Below are 17,152 nucleotides of genomic sequence, written 5' to 3'. Positions count from 1 at the left end.
ACAATATTCCATTGAACATTCAAATCTCTTGTCAGTTAATATCTCATTTTTTTTAATAATTTTATTATCGTTTAAATATTAAGGGAATTGCTACTTGATGTACTAATATAAATTTAGTCAGCCTCTTTTAATTGTTGGCGTAAAATACATGATTCACAAATTACTGTGATTGGTCCATCCTGAGCAGCGCTGAGAAAATGTTTGTGTATCACGTGACAGTACCGCCTATGTGTGGCTTCAACTGTCTGGGTAACAGTTTACGCTTGAAGAATGAATACTGACGAACTTTAACGGTTATGTAACCGAAATAATACAGTAAATACAGAGAAAAGAAGAATTGTTAAAGAAAACATGCAATTCTTGACCAATAAGAGAGGACGTCTGGACCGTTAAACCGCGCCCATTATCAGGTCCCCACAGTAAAAATGTGTCCAATGAGAGTGCACGCCGATGACGCCGTTGTAAAAAGCGCGCGTACTTCCGGCTGGAGAAATGGCGGGTGATGGAGTGAGAATGGAGGATCTGGAAGAAGGAGAGATCGAGTGTGACATGATGAGAGAGTCTGCAGCGGAGCGAGTCCAGGTGAAACACTCTCTAGTCTGTATTTGGTCAAACATATGCTCGGTAGAAGTGTGTGTGTGTGTGTGTGTGTGTGTGTGTGTGTGTGTGTGTGTGTGTGTGTGTGTGTGTGTGTGTGTGTGTGTGTCTGTGTCTGTCTGTCTGTGTCTGTGTGTCTGTGTGTGTGTGTGTCTGTGTCTGTCTGTGTGTGTCTCTCTCTCTCTCTCTCTCTGTCTGTCTGTCTGTCTGTCTGTCTGTCTGTCTGTCTGTCTGTCTGTCTGTCACACACTCTGAATGGTGATTTAACTGCACGTGTCACTGTGTATGATGCTACAGTACTGTATATTTAGCACACAAGACTCGTGTTTAATCTTCAATATTTGGTTCAGTTAATCCTGACTCATCTTGTCTCATGTATTAAACGGTTCATAATTCTGGGTAATGCACACTGATGTACCTTTGACACTGAAGTGGAGCTGAGCTTTATAACCCTGGGTTAATTGTGGCCTGAGGTTATTAGTGTCAGGGTTAAATTGGGATTTCAGAGGTGGGGGAACTCTAAAATGGGGTTATGTCCCAGTTTGTATATAATTGTGTATATATAATTCATAGAAGTTTTTCAGATAAAGCTATTTGACTGGGATTCTGTTTTAATGATTTGTTTATGCATGTAAACGATGATAAACATTGCAAAAAATGTATTAATGATAAAAACGGTAAATATTCAACTTAATTGTGAAAATTAATTACATGGAAAATTTGGTTTAGTAGTTGACAAAGAAGAAATTTTATAAAAATCATTTGACAGCTGGGATAAGTTACCTTCTTGCCCAATTGGAGTCATCTTATAAAACTGCCTAAATTTATATCTAATGTTACATTTTAAAAGTAAATGCACATTTACTTAACGGGGGAAACAAACACCTACACAACTACCCTTTACTCATTGTTATACTGATAACATAACTGGAAATGAAAACATTTGCATTAAATTATAAGACTTCACTGCTTTGTGAAGAAGCATTTTCACTATAATGAATCCCACTGTATATTTGCTTGGGGGGGAAAAAAAAACAAAACACATCAATATACAAATAACAGTGAAACCTTTTACCTTTCGAGTGGTCTTTTGTTCTCAAGTTGTAGGCATATGATATTTTGATTTGATGTCGCTTACGATGTGATTGATTCCTGATTCAAAACCCCTTGCGATATTCAGCTTTTTAACAAAACTACCGGTAAGCAAATCACTACTGCATATCAGTGGATCTACGAAACGGTTGAACAGTTGATTCCATATTACGCGATTTCTATGAATCGGAGAACCGTGAAGCGCAGTCTGGTGCCGCTCTCATATATGCTGCCTCTACCAGTGTCTACAACTGATCAGAGCGAAGCATAATGAACTTAAAATATTTCACTAAATAGAGATGGAATGTGTAAATGGGATCAAACAAAATCCACATCAGAGAATACAGTAACTGGGATGGATTGACAAACCAGCATTTACATTTTTTTGGAATCGTTCTGGACCGTACCGGCCCAATTTAACACAATGAAATTTTTTTTTTTTAAAGAAAAAAAAAAAATCTCAATTTAATATAACTTTTTTAATAATTAAAAAAAAAAAGTTATAATTCCTTACATTTATATAGTGCTTTTCTAGGCACTCAAAGCGCTTTACATATGGGGCTATTCCACTGCACGGTACAACTCACTCTGCTCGCTTTTTGGGTTTTTCCACTGTGGATAGTACCTGGTATTTTTTTTAGTACCACCTCAGACGAGGTTCCAGCCAAGCCGATACTAAATGTCAAAATCCTGCAGATCACTGATTGGTCAGGGAGAATCGTCACTACCAGCGCCACTGAATTTCCGACACGTGACGTCAACCCGCTAGTTTTAAAGTTAGCAACGGTGATAACAGTATAATTTGTTCACATGACTTTTGAATTGTGAACAAAGAAATAGCTGTGCACAAACGAGGTGCAGGCGGTCCACTCGTTAGCGATTAGTGAAACGAAAAATTCTCTCAGGAAGTGTCTCAACTGTTGGCCACACACGGCTACCACCGGTGATGTAGCAAATTCAGGGATGGAGAGTATTAGGAGGCCATGATAGATTAGGGCCAATGGGGAGAATTTGGCCAGCAAACCAGGGTTAAACCATTACTATTTACAAAAAGTGCCCTTTTTAATAACCACAGAGGCAGGACCTCAGTTTAATGTCTCATTCGAAGGACGGTGCTTTTTACAGTATAGTGTCCCCATCACTATACTGGGGCATTAGGACCCACACAGACCGCATGTATTTACACATTTTAGAGGCTATAGGTATGCAAAAACTGACAAGCACCATTAACAACAATTGCATTTCTTAATTTTTGTGAGTGTCTGAGTTGGTATTTACTGCAGTTTTTGCAAATTGCAGGTATCGTCCTTCCAGAGGAGAGCGGATCCAGTGAGCATTGCATCAGTCGCATCGTACCGCAACCGAACCAACAGTGACTCCAGCGACAGTGGCTCTGACTCCGATGAAGCAGCTGTGTCCTGGAGACACAAACGTCAGAAGTGCTCCAATATCCCCGCTCCGGTCCGGACAGTGCCTGTGAGCGGTGCCAGCACTCGAAAGGTCAACAACATCTGGGGCAGCGTGGTGCAGGAGCAGAGTCAGGAGGTGGTCGCCGCCGAACTTGGCATCATGGGTATGGAGGGGAGCGTCAGCATGAGCAGCCGTCAGAGCGAGACGTATAATTACATCCTCGCGCGCAAGATGATGGAGAAAGAGCGTGAGGAGCAGGAGGAGGTTATTAAGAGCGCGCTGGATGTGCAGCTGGACGGCTACATGCAGAAGAAAGACATGCAGAATGACAGCAGTCTGAAGAGGAAGCGTCCGGCTAAAGAGAGACTCGGCCCGCGAGCAGAGATGGACTTTAAGGGACGATATGAGCTGACAGAAGACGAGCCTGAAGTCAGAGTGATCGATGAAATAGCATACAGGTCAGGAGAAATGCTCTCGTACAACCACTCATGTTTACTGCAGCAAATCAGCAGTAGTGAAATCATGGTAGATTGTTGACTAGCTCATGACCAGCTACCATGTTTCAAAACACATCTATCCTCTTAAGATGGTTAATATCTGATATCATATGGAAAATGTGCAGCTCATGTTTCACCCCAAAATCAAAGATTTTCCATAAAGACAATTAAGCATATTTTTGAAACATTAAATTGCATTGTTCCATTTTCTTAAGTTAAAGAAATATTCGGGGTTCAGTACAAGTTGAGCTCAATCGAAAGCATTTGTGTCATAATGTTTATTAGCACAAAAATCAATTTCGACTCCTCTCTCCTTTTTCTTTAAAAAAAAAGCAAAAATCTGTGTTACTGTGAGACACTTACAATTAGGGATGGGAATCGTAAGCAATTTAACGAATCCGGTTCCAGTAACGATTCCAGTAATTCAATTTAAAGTTCGTTGTGGTATGCAATGTTCAGGGTCAGTAGACAAAGTAGTTTTAATTACCCCAAATCTATCCGGTATTTGTTAACCACATAGAAATTTTTCTGAAAATTAACACTGTGACAACTGCACCATTTCATAAACATATCCATGCCAACTTGCAGCTCCCAATACGAAATGCTTAAACATATGACCTTATCCTATTTTTGTGACCGCTAACCATTAGCTAAAAAATAACAAAAGTAAATGACAATAACAAATGTACATGCTTTAAAAACCTTACCTTGTCAAAAGAATTGTAGGCATCAGTCCTTTCTACTTTCAAACCTTGTTACAACATCCAGTATGTTAACAGCATGTCCTTTTTCAATCTGTAGTATTGCGAGGTTAGAAACAGGAGCATCTGTCGTTGTCATCCTCGGGTATGTTTTCAGTTGCCGCAAAGAAGAAAAGCTTCTCTCAGCCGATGCTGTAGTCACTGGGATAGTTAAGGAAAGCACGTACAGTTTGGACAGATTTGGAAGGGTGTCACACAGTGCCATTTCACGAAAGAATTGCAGTCTTTTTTTCCAGCCGGGTGCATTACTCTTGTCAGCAATGCCATCTTTGAACATCTGGGAAAACAAATTGATTTCAGAGTTCAGATCTTCTTGAGCAATACTGTACGTGGTGGAAAAAGCACCAACACTTTCATCTGATGTGCTCTGCAAGGAACTTGAAAATGAACAGGTAATTCTCAGAAAAGCGGTCTTCTACCTCCTCAAAAAGGGTATCCAGAGTGCTGTACTGTCCTGTAGCAGTCCTCAGGCTTTTCAAAAGAGGACTTTACCCCTCCTCCCAGTTTTGTGGGAATAACCCATTTACGTGGATCACAACGGCCAGAATTACCGTTTTCTTTGGTACAGTTCATTGACATGATTAAATGTTTGGGATGCAAAATCATCACTTCTCTTTTCCTTTAGTACAGACTCTATAGATTTAGCCATCGCCATTGCTGTTTGATATGTAAAGTCTTTTGATTGAAGAAATTTGGACAGGTGATTTGTTTGCATAAAAATCATGCAGTACAGAAAGTTGAAGTCTTGCACATTTGTGAGAAGTGCATAAGCTTCAGTTCCAGCTTTTGAACCCCCATGTGCAATTTCGTTCAGAGCTTGAACAATTTCATCAATTTTCCAATACAGCTCTGATAGCCTCAACTTGACAGTTCAACGAGTGTCGCTGAGTGATTTCAGAGTAGCTGGCCCTGCAGAATAAGTTTTTTTGTGACGTACATTTTTCAAACACCGCATGTCTCTTTGAGCTTACTTCAATGATATTTCGTAGAGTCTGGAGAATTCTGAAAGCATTTCGGACAACTGGAATGCAGGAAACCATGTCCACTATGCACAGATTTAATATGAGCATAACAGTGAAGCTAGAAGAGTTTTGCTAAGTATCCGTGTGGCCACACCTTTGTTGGGTCCGCTCATGTTGGCGTCTATCATAACATTGTCCTCTTAGAGCTGAAATATCAAGTCCCAAGGTTGATAATGTACTCTTGATCAGTGTGGCAAGTGAAGCTCCATCTGTCTGTGGTATCCTGTAGAAGACAATAAACCGCTCATGTATTTCAAATGACTGGTTTATGTAGCGCACTAAGAGAGCAACTTGCTCGTGTCTTGACAGATGCATTGTTTCATTTGCAATGATGGAAAGCACTTCAGTTTTTTTTTTTTTACTTCATTTACGATTGAATCTATTACTTGTGAAGCCATGATTTAGATTATTTCATTCTAACACGAGCTGTGTAGGTAGGTGTAGTATTTCTCAGTTAACATAATCAGTTTAATCAGTTAGTTGTCTGTACTATGCAGTCTCATCAATTCCTGCAAATTTCCTTAATTTGTGGAATCCATTCCCTCTTAGTGTCTCCTCAAAGGTATACGCTGACAAGTGCAAAATAAAATACTCTATTACAGTTTCTAAATATGCTCTGTTGTCCACCACTGTTTTTTTCTTTTGACTATCAAGCTGGGATGCAACACTCCCTGTTTTACAGGACTGCAGCCTACCCTTCCATTTAGCAACGGCCTCTAGATGAGCTTCACACTTTGAATGTTCCCGAAATCTTTCATTTTCTTTCTTTCATGTTTTAAAACCAGTAACTCGAAATACCAGGTCACTGTTTGGCCCATTGCCAAATGCTTGACAGCAAAAGCAGAAAGCTCTGTTATCACGTTCACTGTATTCAAGCCATTTATACTCATTGTACCACACTTGCCTGAATTTTCTGGTTTTGATCCCACATGCACTGACTGGAAAATCAATTACTGGCTGATACGGGCCGCCTTCAATATATTCCAAAGCTTCAAGTCCAAGGCAAGGGTCTCTTTTAACGACAGACTCGACAGTTGCACCCACACTAAACTGAGCGTTTGAAATGGTACCATCACTCTCGTTGCTGGTAACATTCAGAACTACAGAAGAGTCTGGTTCGGTTTCTGTTGATGTCTCTGGTGTTGGTGGTTTAGATTTTTTGTTGTTGAAGAACTCTAAACATACTCATAACATTTTTGAATGCTGCGCTAACTGAAAAAGAGTGTCACACAAGAATGTGACCAGGCGTGCCACTGATGAGGTGTATCGTCTGGGCACTCACAAACCACAATTCTTTGCTTCAACAGAAATGTAAAAAAAAATTATGCCAATTTGCCCACAAATATGATGTTCAAACATAAGGAATGTTAATTCCCAAGTTGAAGTACCACAGTAGATGTGCATACTAGTATATAATATGGATAATTATATTAATTTATAATTAAAATAAAGTATTGGACTAAAAGTACAACTGTAAAATCCATTTTATTTTCTCTACGTCATTATAACAAAATGTACCTCATTCCCGTCTTTGTTCCCTTTTCACTCATTGTTAAAGAGTGGCGTGCTGTCATGGCAACCATGTTACGTTTAGTTTCCGTTTGTCCTACGTAGGCCGTCTTTTTAAACAACGTTTGTTTAAAGGAGAACACTCGGTATACTGCAGCCTTCAAGGACGCATCCTACCTAGCACGCAGCCTTCCAAACGAGACTCATCCCAGTTCAGCTCCTGTCTGGAAGAGCACGAGAACCGATTCTCAAGCGCTCTAATAAGTGCACCATCAGCAGAGACTCACGCCAAGCTCCCACGAAAATGTAAAGGAACCAATATTAACTGTGATTGTGAATGCAAAGCACTCCTGTTTAATTTCAAAAGATTGTGTAATGGCAAATATTCCAGGTTCATACACACAGTGATACAGAGGATGAGATGCAAGCTTACTCTTTAGTGGAGTGATGAAATGATGAAACTAAATCTTAAAGGTTTTACTACATGACAAATAAGGGCTCGATGGTTTAATCAAAGAGCATTAAAAAACTTGTGGAATTAGGATAGAAATATAACCGTTGCATAATATAGTATTATATAATATAAATATATATATTTTTTAAAGATATAATATAAAATATATGAGATCAAAAAAGTGTAAATGTAAAATTGACCAAAACTAATGATGATCAAAAAGACAGACATTAAGTATTTAGAAATATTTTTATATTAAATTTCTTTGTCATAAGTTTTAAAGCCTTAAAAAGTAATCATATTTCCCTATTTTATTATTTTATTTATATTTAAATATGGGTTAGGGTTATAGTTAAATATGTAAAAATAACTTCAGGTGTATGAAGCGCACCGTTAATCGTGAAAGCCCTAAAAGAGACCATCTTCGTAATTGCAATTATTTGTTTGACAATCGTCAGCCAAATTTCTTAATTGTGACCGCCCTAACCAGTATATATCAATACTAGGGCTCCCCCCTAATAGTCAACCAAGCATTAGTCGATGACTGTAACCTTGGTCCTCAGAAAGGAGGGAATGAGATGCTGCATCAGTGATTTTATATATAATATATATAAAAACTTATCAAATACATTTCTAAATTCAAATTGAACTCCCAAACGAAATGAAAAATCAATTAAAATAATTAAGTGGTAAAAGAATAATAAATTATTTTACAGGCTGCAGAGCTGCGATCACAATAAACTGCTCTGTGGAAATAAAGTGAACTGAACTCTTAAGAACCTCCTGAGCTGAGATGTCTGAGGTCATTTGCAGTACTCATAGACTATACTGTTATTGCAAAAAACAAAATAAAATCAGAAGACCGAAACAAAGAAAGAGTAAGATCCTATTACATGCGCGTGTTCCAGGAGATTGCATGCTGCATATAAACATGCGCATAGACGGCTTGTCTGTCATCTGTACTTAATAATATAATAAAGTGTGTTTCTTCTAGCACGTGTCTGTTGCAAATTATTTGTAATATTAATTTGATACTAATAATGGCCTAATATTAATAATTTAATACATTAATGGGAAAACAAGCCGAATATCATCTTGACATCGTCAAAGGCATCAGCTATTGGCGATCAAATTCTCCTTACTGGTTTTTCCGACACATTCAGTATCATTAACACTTTTGCCGGTGTCACTGCGGTTCACTTCGTGCGTGTGCTTATAAAATCTATATTTTAAAGGCTCATTATTACGGTTTAGTATTTCTCTGTAATACAGAACAGTGTTAGCAGAGTTACTTATATTCTGTCTCAGCCCTGGAATTCAAACCATTTTCTGATGCCCCCCAAAAAAATATATATATATGTAATTAAATGAATATCATAAACGTGCGACTAGTCGACTAATGGCTTAAATTAACTCCTAGTTGACTAGGAAAATCTTTGATCGGGGGCAACCCTAATTAATTCTTAATTTGTGACGTGCTCCATCAAAATATGTCAAAAGTCACAATGGGTCATTTTTGGAAAATGTTGAAACTTGAATATTTACTTTTTTTTTTCTTTTTTTTGGGGGAGGGGATTGTCCCAGATTTCAAATGATGTCAATGTTATCATAAACTTCAAACTATAAATTTTGTTTTTTTTGTTTTTAAATGCGGTGTTTCAAACCTTCAGCAAAAGGGAACCGAAAGAATTGCCTTACTCTTTATTTGCTGTAACTTCACTTGGTGCAGAACAATCTGGAATAATATGATTCACTGCAGCAGTCCTCTCAATGCTGCCTGAAGTTGTTCAGAATGTTTTTAGCGCAGTTGTCATGAAGATTCAACAATCTAGACAAAGCGCAAAGAATGAAACGAACCGAAGGTGTTTAAGGTCAAAGTTCAGAGGCTGACCCAGTTATTCACTTTTCAAATATGCACACTACAATTACATATACATTTCATCATGAATGAACCAAGAATTGTTATTGTGAGTGTGTAGTTAAAGAAGCACATTGAGAGATGTTGTACTTAAGGTGCCATTTTTATAAAAAATAATTAATAAAATATTTGTATTTAAATTAACAAATTAAGAATTTGTTTTAATTACATCTCATGCATAGTCCTTGTTAACAATTAAAAATAGTCTTGAAATGTCCTTGAATTCACTTTGAATCATCTGTACAAACTCTGTGAACGGAGCGAATGCGATGTTGCATATGCTTGCTGCACTACTGATTTCTCTCTGTTAAGGGACTGAGAGATGCGCTGTCCTCCCTTGGAGGCAGTCCAGATGAAATGGTGCTGTGCTCCTGCTTTAAATGCTCGCCATGACGAATACATGGGGGGCACAGAGTCAAGTGGCATCTGCCAAAGATTTGGTGTGATTTAAAGGGCTTCAGAGATCGTCACTCCAGTGGGGTGTTCCCATAGTGGCGTCTACTGATGCAGCGTCTCATTCCCTCCTTTCTGGGGACAAAGGTTACAGTCCTAATCAGACCATTACTTGACTTGAAAAAACGAACTCTAGAGAAGAGCTTATTGCTTAATTATTAAATGCCATCACTGTCAGAGATGCAACAGCTGATGCGGAGTGGATTAGAATTCCAGGTTAAAATGTGCTACGTGGTATGACAGTGTTGTCCCAATGCAATGTGTCTTCTCTCTGTTGAAGACTAATGGAGCCAAAGAAGGATCTGATCGAGCGTGTGGTGCGAGTGATCGGAGTGAAGAAAGCCATTGAACTGCTGTCAGAGACGACGACTGTTGAACAGAACGGAGGACTCTATACTGTGGTATGAACACACTGACACATCTACAGCATACAAACAAACAACTGTAGTTCAATGATATGGTCATGTATTAAATGACCTGATCTGTTTGGGTTTTATTAATGGTTTTTAATGCAGAATAAGTGACAATGTTCAGTCAGGCAGTCATTATCACAAAATAAATTCCCCCAGCGGCACATTGTTTGTTTGGTCTGCAGGACGGCAGCAGGAGACGCACACCTGGAGGAGTTTATCTGAACTTACTGAAGAATACACCCAGTATCTCTAACAGACAGGTGAAGGTGCGTAGGCTGCACACATTTGACATTCTGACATTTGTGGTTTGTCTTTCACAAAAGTAGACAGCATACAGTCTGGTTCATTTTACATTTTATTCTGACCGAAGGCTCCTTGATACTTGGTGGTTCTGCCTGCCGTTCTGTCTCGAGCACGATCAAGCGGTCAGCCTTTCAGAGTATGGTCTTTTGACCATGAGAGCATACATGTGCGTTTGACACATGCAATATTACTGCTTAATGATGCTTTTTAGTAGGGCGGTATAGTTTTAGCAAGTCGTTTAGGACATCTACTTTGTGCATGACACATCATTTTTCCAATAATTCTTTACAGACAGATTGTTTCATTTTTAATTGACTATCATAATTAAGTTAACTGTGCCTTTTAAGCTGCTTAAAATTCCAGAAAATTATGTCAAGCCATTAGACAATTATCCAGTTAGCTTCTGATAGGGGTGTTTTGAATTGGAGGTGTACCAGTGGATGTATTTTTAGGCCTACCTTCAAACTCAGTGCCTCTTTGCTTGACATCATGGGAAAATCAAAAGAAATCAGCCAAGACCTCAAAAATTGTGGACCTCCACAAGTCTGGTTCATTCTTGGGAGCAATTTCCAAACGCCTGAAGAAAAACGAAACTACCATCCCAACCGTGAAGCATGGGGGTGGCAACATCATGTTGAGGGTGTGCTTTGTTGCAGGAGGGACTTGTGCACTTATATAAAATATATATATATACACACACGCATATATAAATAGTAAATATCAAAGTATTTGGACATTTTAGGAAATGTTTGTTGTTTTTATTCTGATAAAATGTATTCTAGTTTTTATTTACATCAAAATGTGACCAAATTCAGTTGTCTAGTTACACTTAATTTTCTTAAACATTACAGGATGTTGTCCTTTTCATGACAGACATATTTCACACATGTTTGTTTGCATGTTGTCTTGTAACAGGAGATCTTTTATGAGGAGAACCAGAAAGAATACAGCAACAAAAAGGCGGCGAAGAAGCGACGCAACCATATCGTAGCAAAGAAGATGAAGCAGGTGATCAGCACACTGAATCTACAGGAAGATGATGACGTGTCACGAGAAACGTTCGCTAGTGACACTGAAGAGGCACTGGTGTCGCTGGAGGAGACGGCTGATGGCCCTCCGGACGATAACGCTGTAGTGTACAACTCGCAGGATCTGGAGGTGTTTTGAACCACATTAGTGGGTCTCCAGTGAATGCCCTAAAACAGTTCAGCAGTGGTCGGACGGAAGAGTTCTCATTTGTTATGAATTAGTCCTGATTGGTGATGTTTGATTTTGTCCTAGACTTCATGTACAACACATAAGTTCCCCCAGTTTTTTAAGTACACTTTAACTCTTTAAAAGATGAGCAAGAGTAAAGGTTCCAAGGAAGCATGTACCAATTTACTACAGTGAGTTTTGGCTGGTTCATCAGTTGTAATTGATCTTATTGTGTGAATATTTAGCAAGCTGTTGATGAATTTATTCTTTGAGATATCTGATTGTAGCATGAAAAATGATTTATGTTCTCAGACTATCAAAGAATAAACTTGCATTTTAGCCATCATGAGGATGCACTTATTCACCTGGTCTTACGTGTACATTTATTTTCACATTGTGTAGATTTTAAGAGTAAAAACCTCCACTCATTTTGACAATATTACTGTTTTAATAAGGAATTAGTTACATGATCATGTTTTCAGCAAAGTAAACAGTAAAGTAATCTGATTAAAATTTAGAGATGTCATTTTGTATTGAAATATGTTTTTGATTAACTTACCCAACACTGGTCATATACACTTCAGCAGAACTGCAGGAGTTTGTCGGGTTCAGTGTTGGTGTAGTTACTGCACTTTGGCTCTGGAGGGATTTGTAGTGATCAGTACTCGCATGAGAACACAGTGAATACTGTCCTAGAAAAACATTCAACTTTCCACACCGACTGATGTTGCGAAGCATCTTTATTATCAAAGAAATCTAGCAGTCATTTGTAGTGTAGTTAGAGGAGTACCCTTAACATCTTAAAACACTCGCATTACAGCACATGAATCTGAGACTTCAGTGTATTACAGAAACTATCAGCTGACCTTGAGAATAACTGATACTAACTGAGAGGTACACGCAACGATGAAACCGGAACAACAGGATGCTTATTACAACTAAACATAACCACACAGAGTAAGGCAAATATCAATATAAAAATGTTGAATGCAATATAACACCGTTGTATCTACTGTCTGGAAGCAAAACCTACCCACAATATAACTCAGATAACCAACACATACATGCACATGTCTTTGCAAACCAATTCTTCAGATCCTTAAATTGCTACAAGCAGCAGTAACATTTGCACTGTAAAACATTGGTAAATGAGCTCACATACACATTGTTCAGTCAATCAGTACAACACTAACTGTGGGACATTGCGCCCTCGCATACACACTGAAGAAACCTCTAAACACTGCACGCTGTGAGAACACCTCACACTCGCATTGGTTAGCATAGTAATTGTGGCTAGGCCAGCACGTCCTTGCGTGCATCAGGTTTTTCCAAAAAGTCTTCCGCGTAGGAAGCTGCTGTGCTTCCTCACTCAAGCATCCTTGGTAAGCTTCCTCGATCCTCACCTCCTCGTGGTGCATTTAGCGAATTGATACGTCCTTCATGATGGCGGACTTTGACCAGTTTCCAGGTCACAGGCTCGAGGACAAAATTTTGGAAATGAGAAGCACCCAAGCAGTGCTCCAAACACAATAATTCAGCCATTTGTCTAGCACCTCTAGTGGAGATGGGCCTATTTATACACAGTTTTCCCATCTCTTTTACATGAAATTAACCCTCCCCATTCTGAAACACAATTAACAATGCTGTCCAAAAGCCTCCTCAGCCAATGAAGCAATGGCAGTCTGCGTGGAGACGTTAGCCACCAGTTCCGAATAGATCTTCCTCTGTGAAGGTGAAACAAGGAAGGTGAAATCCTAGCACGGATGCTTCACGTGAAAGGCCTTTAATTCAGGACAGTTTTCATTCAGGTCCTCTCACTCAGGGTGCTGAAAAAGAAGGCAGCCCTGCCACTTGTGACATTGCCTGCCAAACGTGTTTTCATTCTTCATGTGTCTCAAAAGCACTTGTTCCAAACACTCCCACCCCCCATTTATTGAAATGTTAAATAAAACGTGTTCTGCTACAGTCAGTTTGTTGAGAGAGGCATGTCATTTTCAAATAAAAAGAGGAAAGACTTCAAAACACTACACTCCCTGTTTGTCTACAAGGGGTTGTTTGCCCCCTCAGATGGCTCATCAGGAAACTCTCTGCCATTCTCCCCAAGTGGCACATACACAGTATCACAGTGGGTGTTGCATACAGTGTAGACGGGCTACGTTTGCACGCAGACCCTCAAACTTTTGGGGAGTTTTGTTGTTGACTGTTGTAAAACTTGGGAGGATATTATTCCTTATAGACGATATTTGGTGGAAGTGACTCTGTCATGCCTAAGTGCTCTGATAACATGAAGGGATTCCCTCCTGCTCACGCAAGGGGTTCCCCTGGGCAGGATTCTCTCTTGCCTAACAGTGATGTCAGACGCATTATTACTGGGTTGGGAGCCCTGTTCTATGGAGTTTCAGTGTGAGGGTTGTGGTCAGCCACACAAGCTATTACACATAAACTATCGGGAGTTACTGGCTTATTTTCAAGCCCTAAAGCATTTTATCTCTATACTGAGAGGCCATCTTGTTCTGATATGAATGGACAACACAACGGTTGCGTCATAGATAAAAAGACAAGGGCGGATGCGGTCCCTAAGTCAATAACATCAATTATGTCTCTCTTTTGATGTGGTACGAAAGACATTTGCCTGTTACGGGTCACCTGAACGACGGGGCATATCTCCTCTCCAGGGGAGGACCCCACATCAGGGAATGGCGTATTCACCCCGAGGTGGTTTCTCAGATCTGGGATCAGTTTGGCAAAACGTGCATTGTCATGTGTTCAATTCCAAAAGGGATTAGTGTAGATTAGTAACATTTTATCCAACAAGAGTGCAGCGGCGATTATATGCTTTGTGTCCTGTGTGTGCTTCATGCACTTACATGTCCAAGACTGAGCCATTTCATTTGTGCAATCAGCTGTTTATTTGCTTTGCCAAACCGCCTTGTGGTAGAACATTGTCTAATCAATGTCTTGCTCATTGGATTGTGGAAGCTATTTCCTTGGCATACAGCAGCAGGGTTGTAGATTAGACTGAGGGAGTGTGTGTGCACTGAACTCATGGCATGGCTACTTGAACTCTGTGGGCACTGTTTTAAGGGGTTTCAGTGGAGGATATTTGTGCTTCAGCCATGTGGGCTTCGTCACACACTTGTGTGTGCAATTATCGTTTTGACATCACAGCAACCTCTGTGGCTCATTCTGTCCTTTCGGCTGGGATCTGAGCGCTTAAATGTGTTGTCTTGTAGAGCCTATTTGAACAACAGGTATGACACAGGCAACAGTATTTACAGTATATCCAGGCAAGGTGTGCAGGGCTAGCCAGCGCCAATTGCCTTTTAGGCCTGAATAGAGTGTCTTCAGTGTGTGTACGCGAGAGTGCGATGTCCCGTGGTCAATGTATTGTTCCTCATTTTCCTCCTGGGAACAGTAGGTATATTCATAACTTTTTGTTTGTGCCTCTTATTCTGCTTTTATGAAGATGGGGCCCAGTGGTGTAAAATGTGTAATAACATTAAAAAAGGAAAAAGTACCAATAAAATAAACGCACTATGGCTCTGTAATTATCAGATAACATGTTCAAAGATTGAGTCAAAGATTATGCAGGCAGAGATCAGAGAGAAGCATCACATTCCGGCTGGAAGCTTGTGGCAGTTCATTTCTTGTAAAGTCCAACCTAAGTCCAAGGTTTAGGCATGTGCCAGTGAAGTGTCCTATGTTTTACGGTTAGAGTTGGCATCAATTCATCCTCTGTGAAGTCCATCTTTGTAGTCTGAAGTGATTTCTGGCTGGCACGGACTGCAGTTAGTAGTCATCACTCAGCGACACATCGGTGGGAGTGGGATACCTGGCAGGCTCTGGTATCCTAACAATATGTATCACGAAGTTGAGACGCGGAAACAAATTGTATAATTTTAGCGTAGACGCCATTCACTTTATAGCAGAGTAAATTAGGTGCATGCCTGGCTGAAAAGACGAGTTTTTAGTCTAGACTTAAACTGAGAGAGTGTGTCTGACTCCCGAAGAATATTAGGAAGACTATTCCATAGTTTAGGAGACAAATAGGAAAATGATTTACCTCCTTTTGTGGATTTTGTTATTCTAGGTACTATTAACAGGCTGGGATTTTGTGATAGAAGGTTTCTTAAGTACTGTGGAGCTAAACCATTCAAAGCTTTATAAGTAATTAACAGAATTTTTTAATTAATACTAAATGTGAAACACTAAATAGTCTTTATTCTTTTTAACAAGCCTATTCACATTGTAATCAGATGAAATAGAAAATATGAATATCATAACTTGTACCGGGAACTTCGAAGTCTTGTAGGAATGAGCCGTAATTTGTCTCTTGAAATATGCATTCTCTTTCGGTGCCCCAGGCACCTGTACATAGTGCTTATAGTACAGGCTGGTCCTGCTCTATCATCACCACCTCCACCACATTCCAAACTGCATCCACCCACTGTTTTGCTGCTAAACTAGCAGTCATATCTCTATTGTTACTGAATCGCTATTAACTCCAGACAAGATTAATAACTAAACCTAATCATGCTGTCAAAGCAAATATGCTTTGTATGAGCTTAGCTTTATACAAAAAAATACTGTTACAACAAAGAAAACTGTCAGCAAAACCAGCATGTACACATAAATCAAACAGTGAAATATCAAAGATTATCTCTTGAATTGTTTGTCCATCAGGGGACTGATGATCATGAAATAAGTGTTGATTGGTGGGTAGTTTATATTGACTGATTAGGGTCATATAACGTTCAACAATTTCATAAAAGAACAACACAAAACTAAATGAAATACTTATTGATTGGGTTCGACAAAAAGTTTATAATACAGGAACAAAATAAAGTGATCCTGTTTATATTTGCTGCAACAGCAGAGGCATCAAGTGTGTGATTGTGTTGCCAAAGACATCCCAAAACCAATATGTAATGTGTTTGTGTAAAGGTTTAGCTTTATTTGAGAGGGCCAAATGCCTTTTAATGTTTTTTTTTTTTTTAATCTATAGTGAAACTGATTAGCGAGGCCATTTTTGTTACATGGGAGATGGAAAATATAATTTCCCTTTTATGAAAACAACATTAATATACTTATTTTGTGTGGGGGAACTTCATGCAACATTCTTTATGTATAAATAACAAAAACAAGATGAAAACTTTGTTCCTAAATTGCTTTAATTTAATTGCATGAAAAACAAAAGTGTTATAAAAAATTTTCATAAATTGTATACAGTAATATAGCATTATCGATATACCTTTAGGCTAATTTAAACATTTCATTTGCCATTGCATTCATGCACACAACAGACCAAAAATATATTGCAAATAGAGCACACACCTACTGGAAATGCTTTGTAGCAATAGTAAATTGTAATCTCAGTTACTTTCTGGATTAATTGTGCAGCCCTAATGTAGGTCCTAAATATTATTTAAATGTATAACTAACAATACTGATGAAAAAAGCAACCCGCGACAGGTTTAAAAAGAGCCCGCGGATCTGGCAACTCTGATGTGTGACATTTCAGTGCGT

The 17,152-nt window shown here is 39.1% G+C and overlaps 1 protein-coding gene across 1 annotated transcript; it reads left to right on the top strand.

Moving 5' to 3' along the window:
• The first annotated feature begins 469 nt into the window (after positions 1 to 469).
• On the top strand, positions 470 to 12,007 carry phax (phosphorylated adaptor for RNA export). The gene is made up of 5 exons (XM_052116240.1): positions 470 to 582; positions 2,989 to 3,557; positions 9,994 to 10,114; positions 10,309 to 10,392; positions 11,345 to 12,007. The coding sequence occupies exons 1-5, from the start codon at positions 493 to 495 to the stop codon at positions 11,594 to 11,596; spliced, it is 1,116 nt and encodes a 371-aa protein (XP_051972200.1). The 5' UTR covers positions 470 to 492; the 3' UTR covers positions 11,597 to 12,007.
• Positions 12,008 to 17,152: the final 5,145 nt, after the last annotated feature.

Source organism: Xyrauchen texanus, chromosome 43, assembly GCF_025860055.1.
Source record: "Xyrauchen texanus isolate HMW12.3.18 chromosome 43, RBS_HiC_50CHRs, whole genome shotgun sequence".
Taxonomy (NCBI): Eukaryota; Metazoa; Chordata; class Actinopteri; order Cypriniformes; family Catostomidae; genus Xyrauchen; species Xyrauchen texanus.
Note: the sequence above shows the minus strand (reverse complement) of the source record. Positions and strands in the feature narration are given on the sequence as shown.

Excerpts from the sequence above, each read along its gene's own strand:
- phax (XM_052116240.1), top strand. The coding sequence starts at position 493 with ATGGCGGGTGATGGAGTGAGAATGGAGGATCTGGAAGAAGGAGAGATC. Across the intron at positions 10,115-10,308 it reads ACGGAGGACTCTATACTGTG|GACGGCAGCAGGAGACGCAC; the intron begins GTATGAACACAC and ends TTTGGTCTGCAG. Across the intron at positions 10,393-11,344 it reads TCTCTAACAGACAGGTGAAG|GAGATCTTTTATGAGGAGAA; the intron begins GTGCGTAGGCTG and ends GTCTTGTAACAG.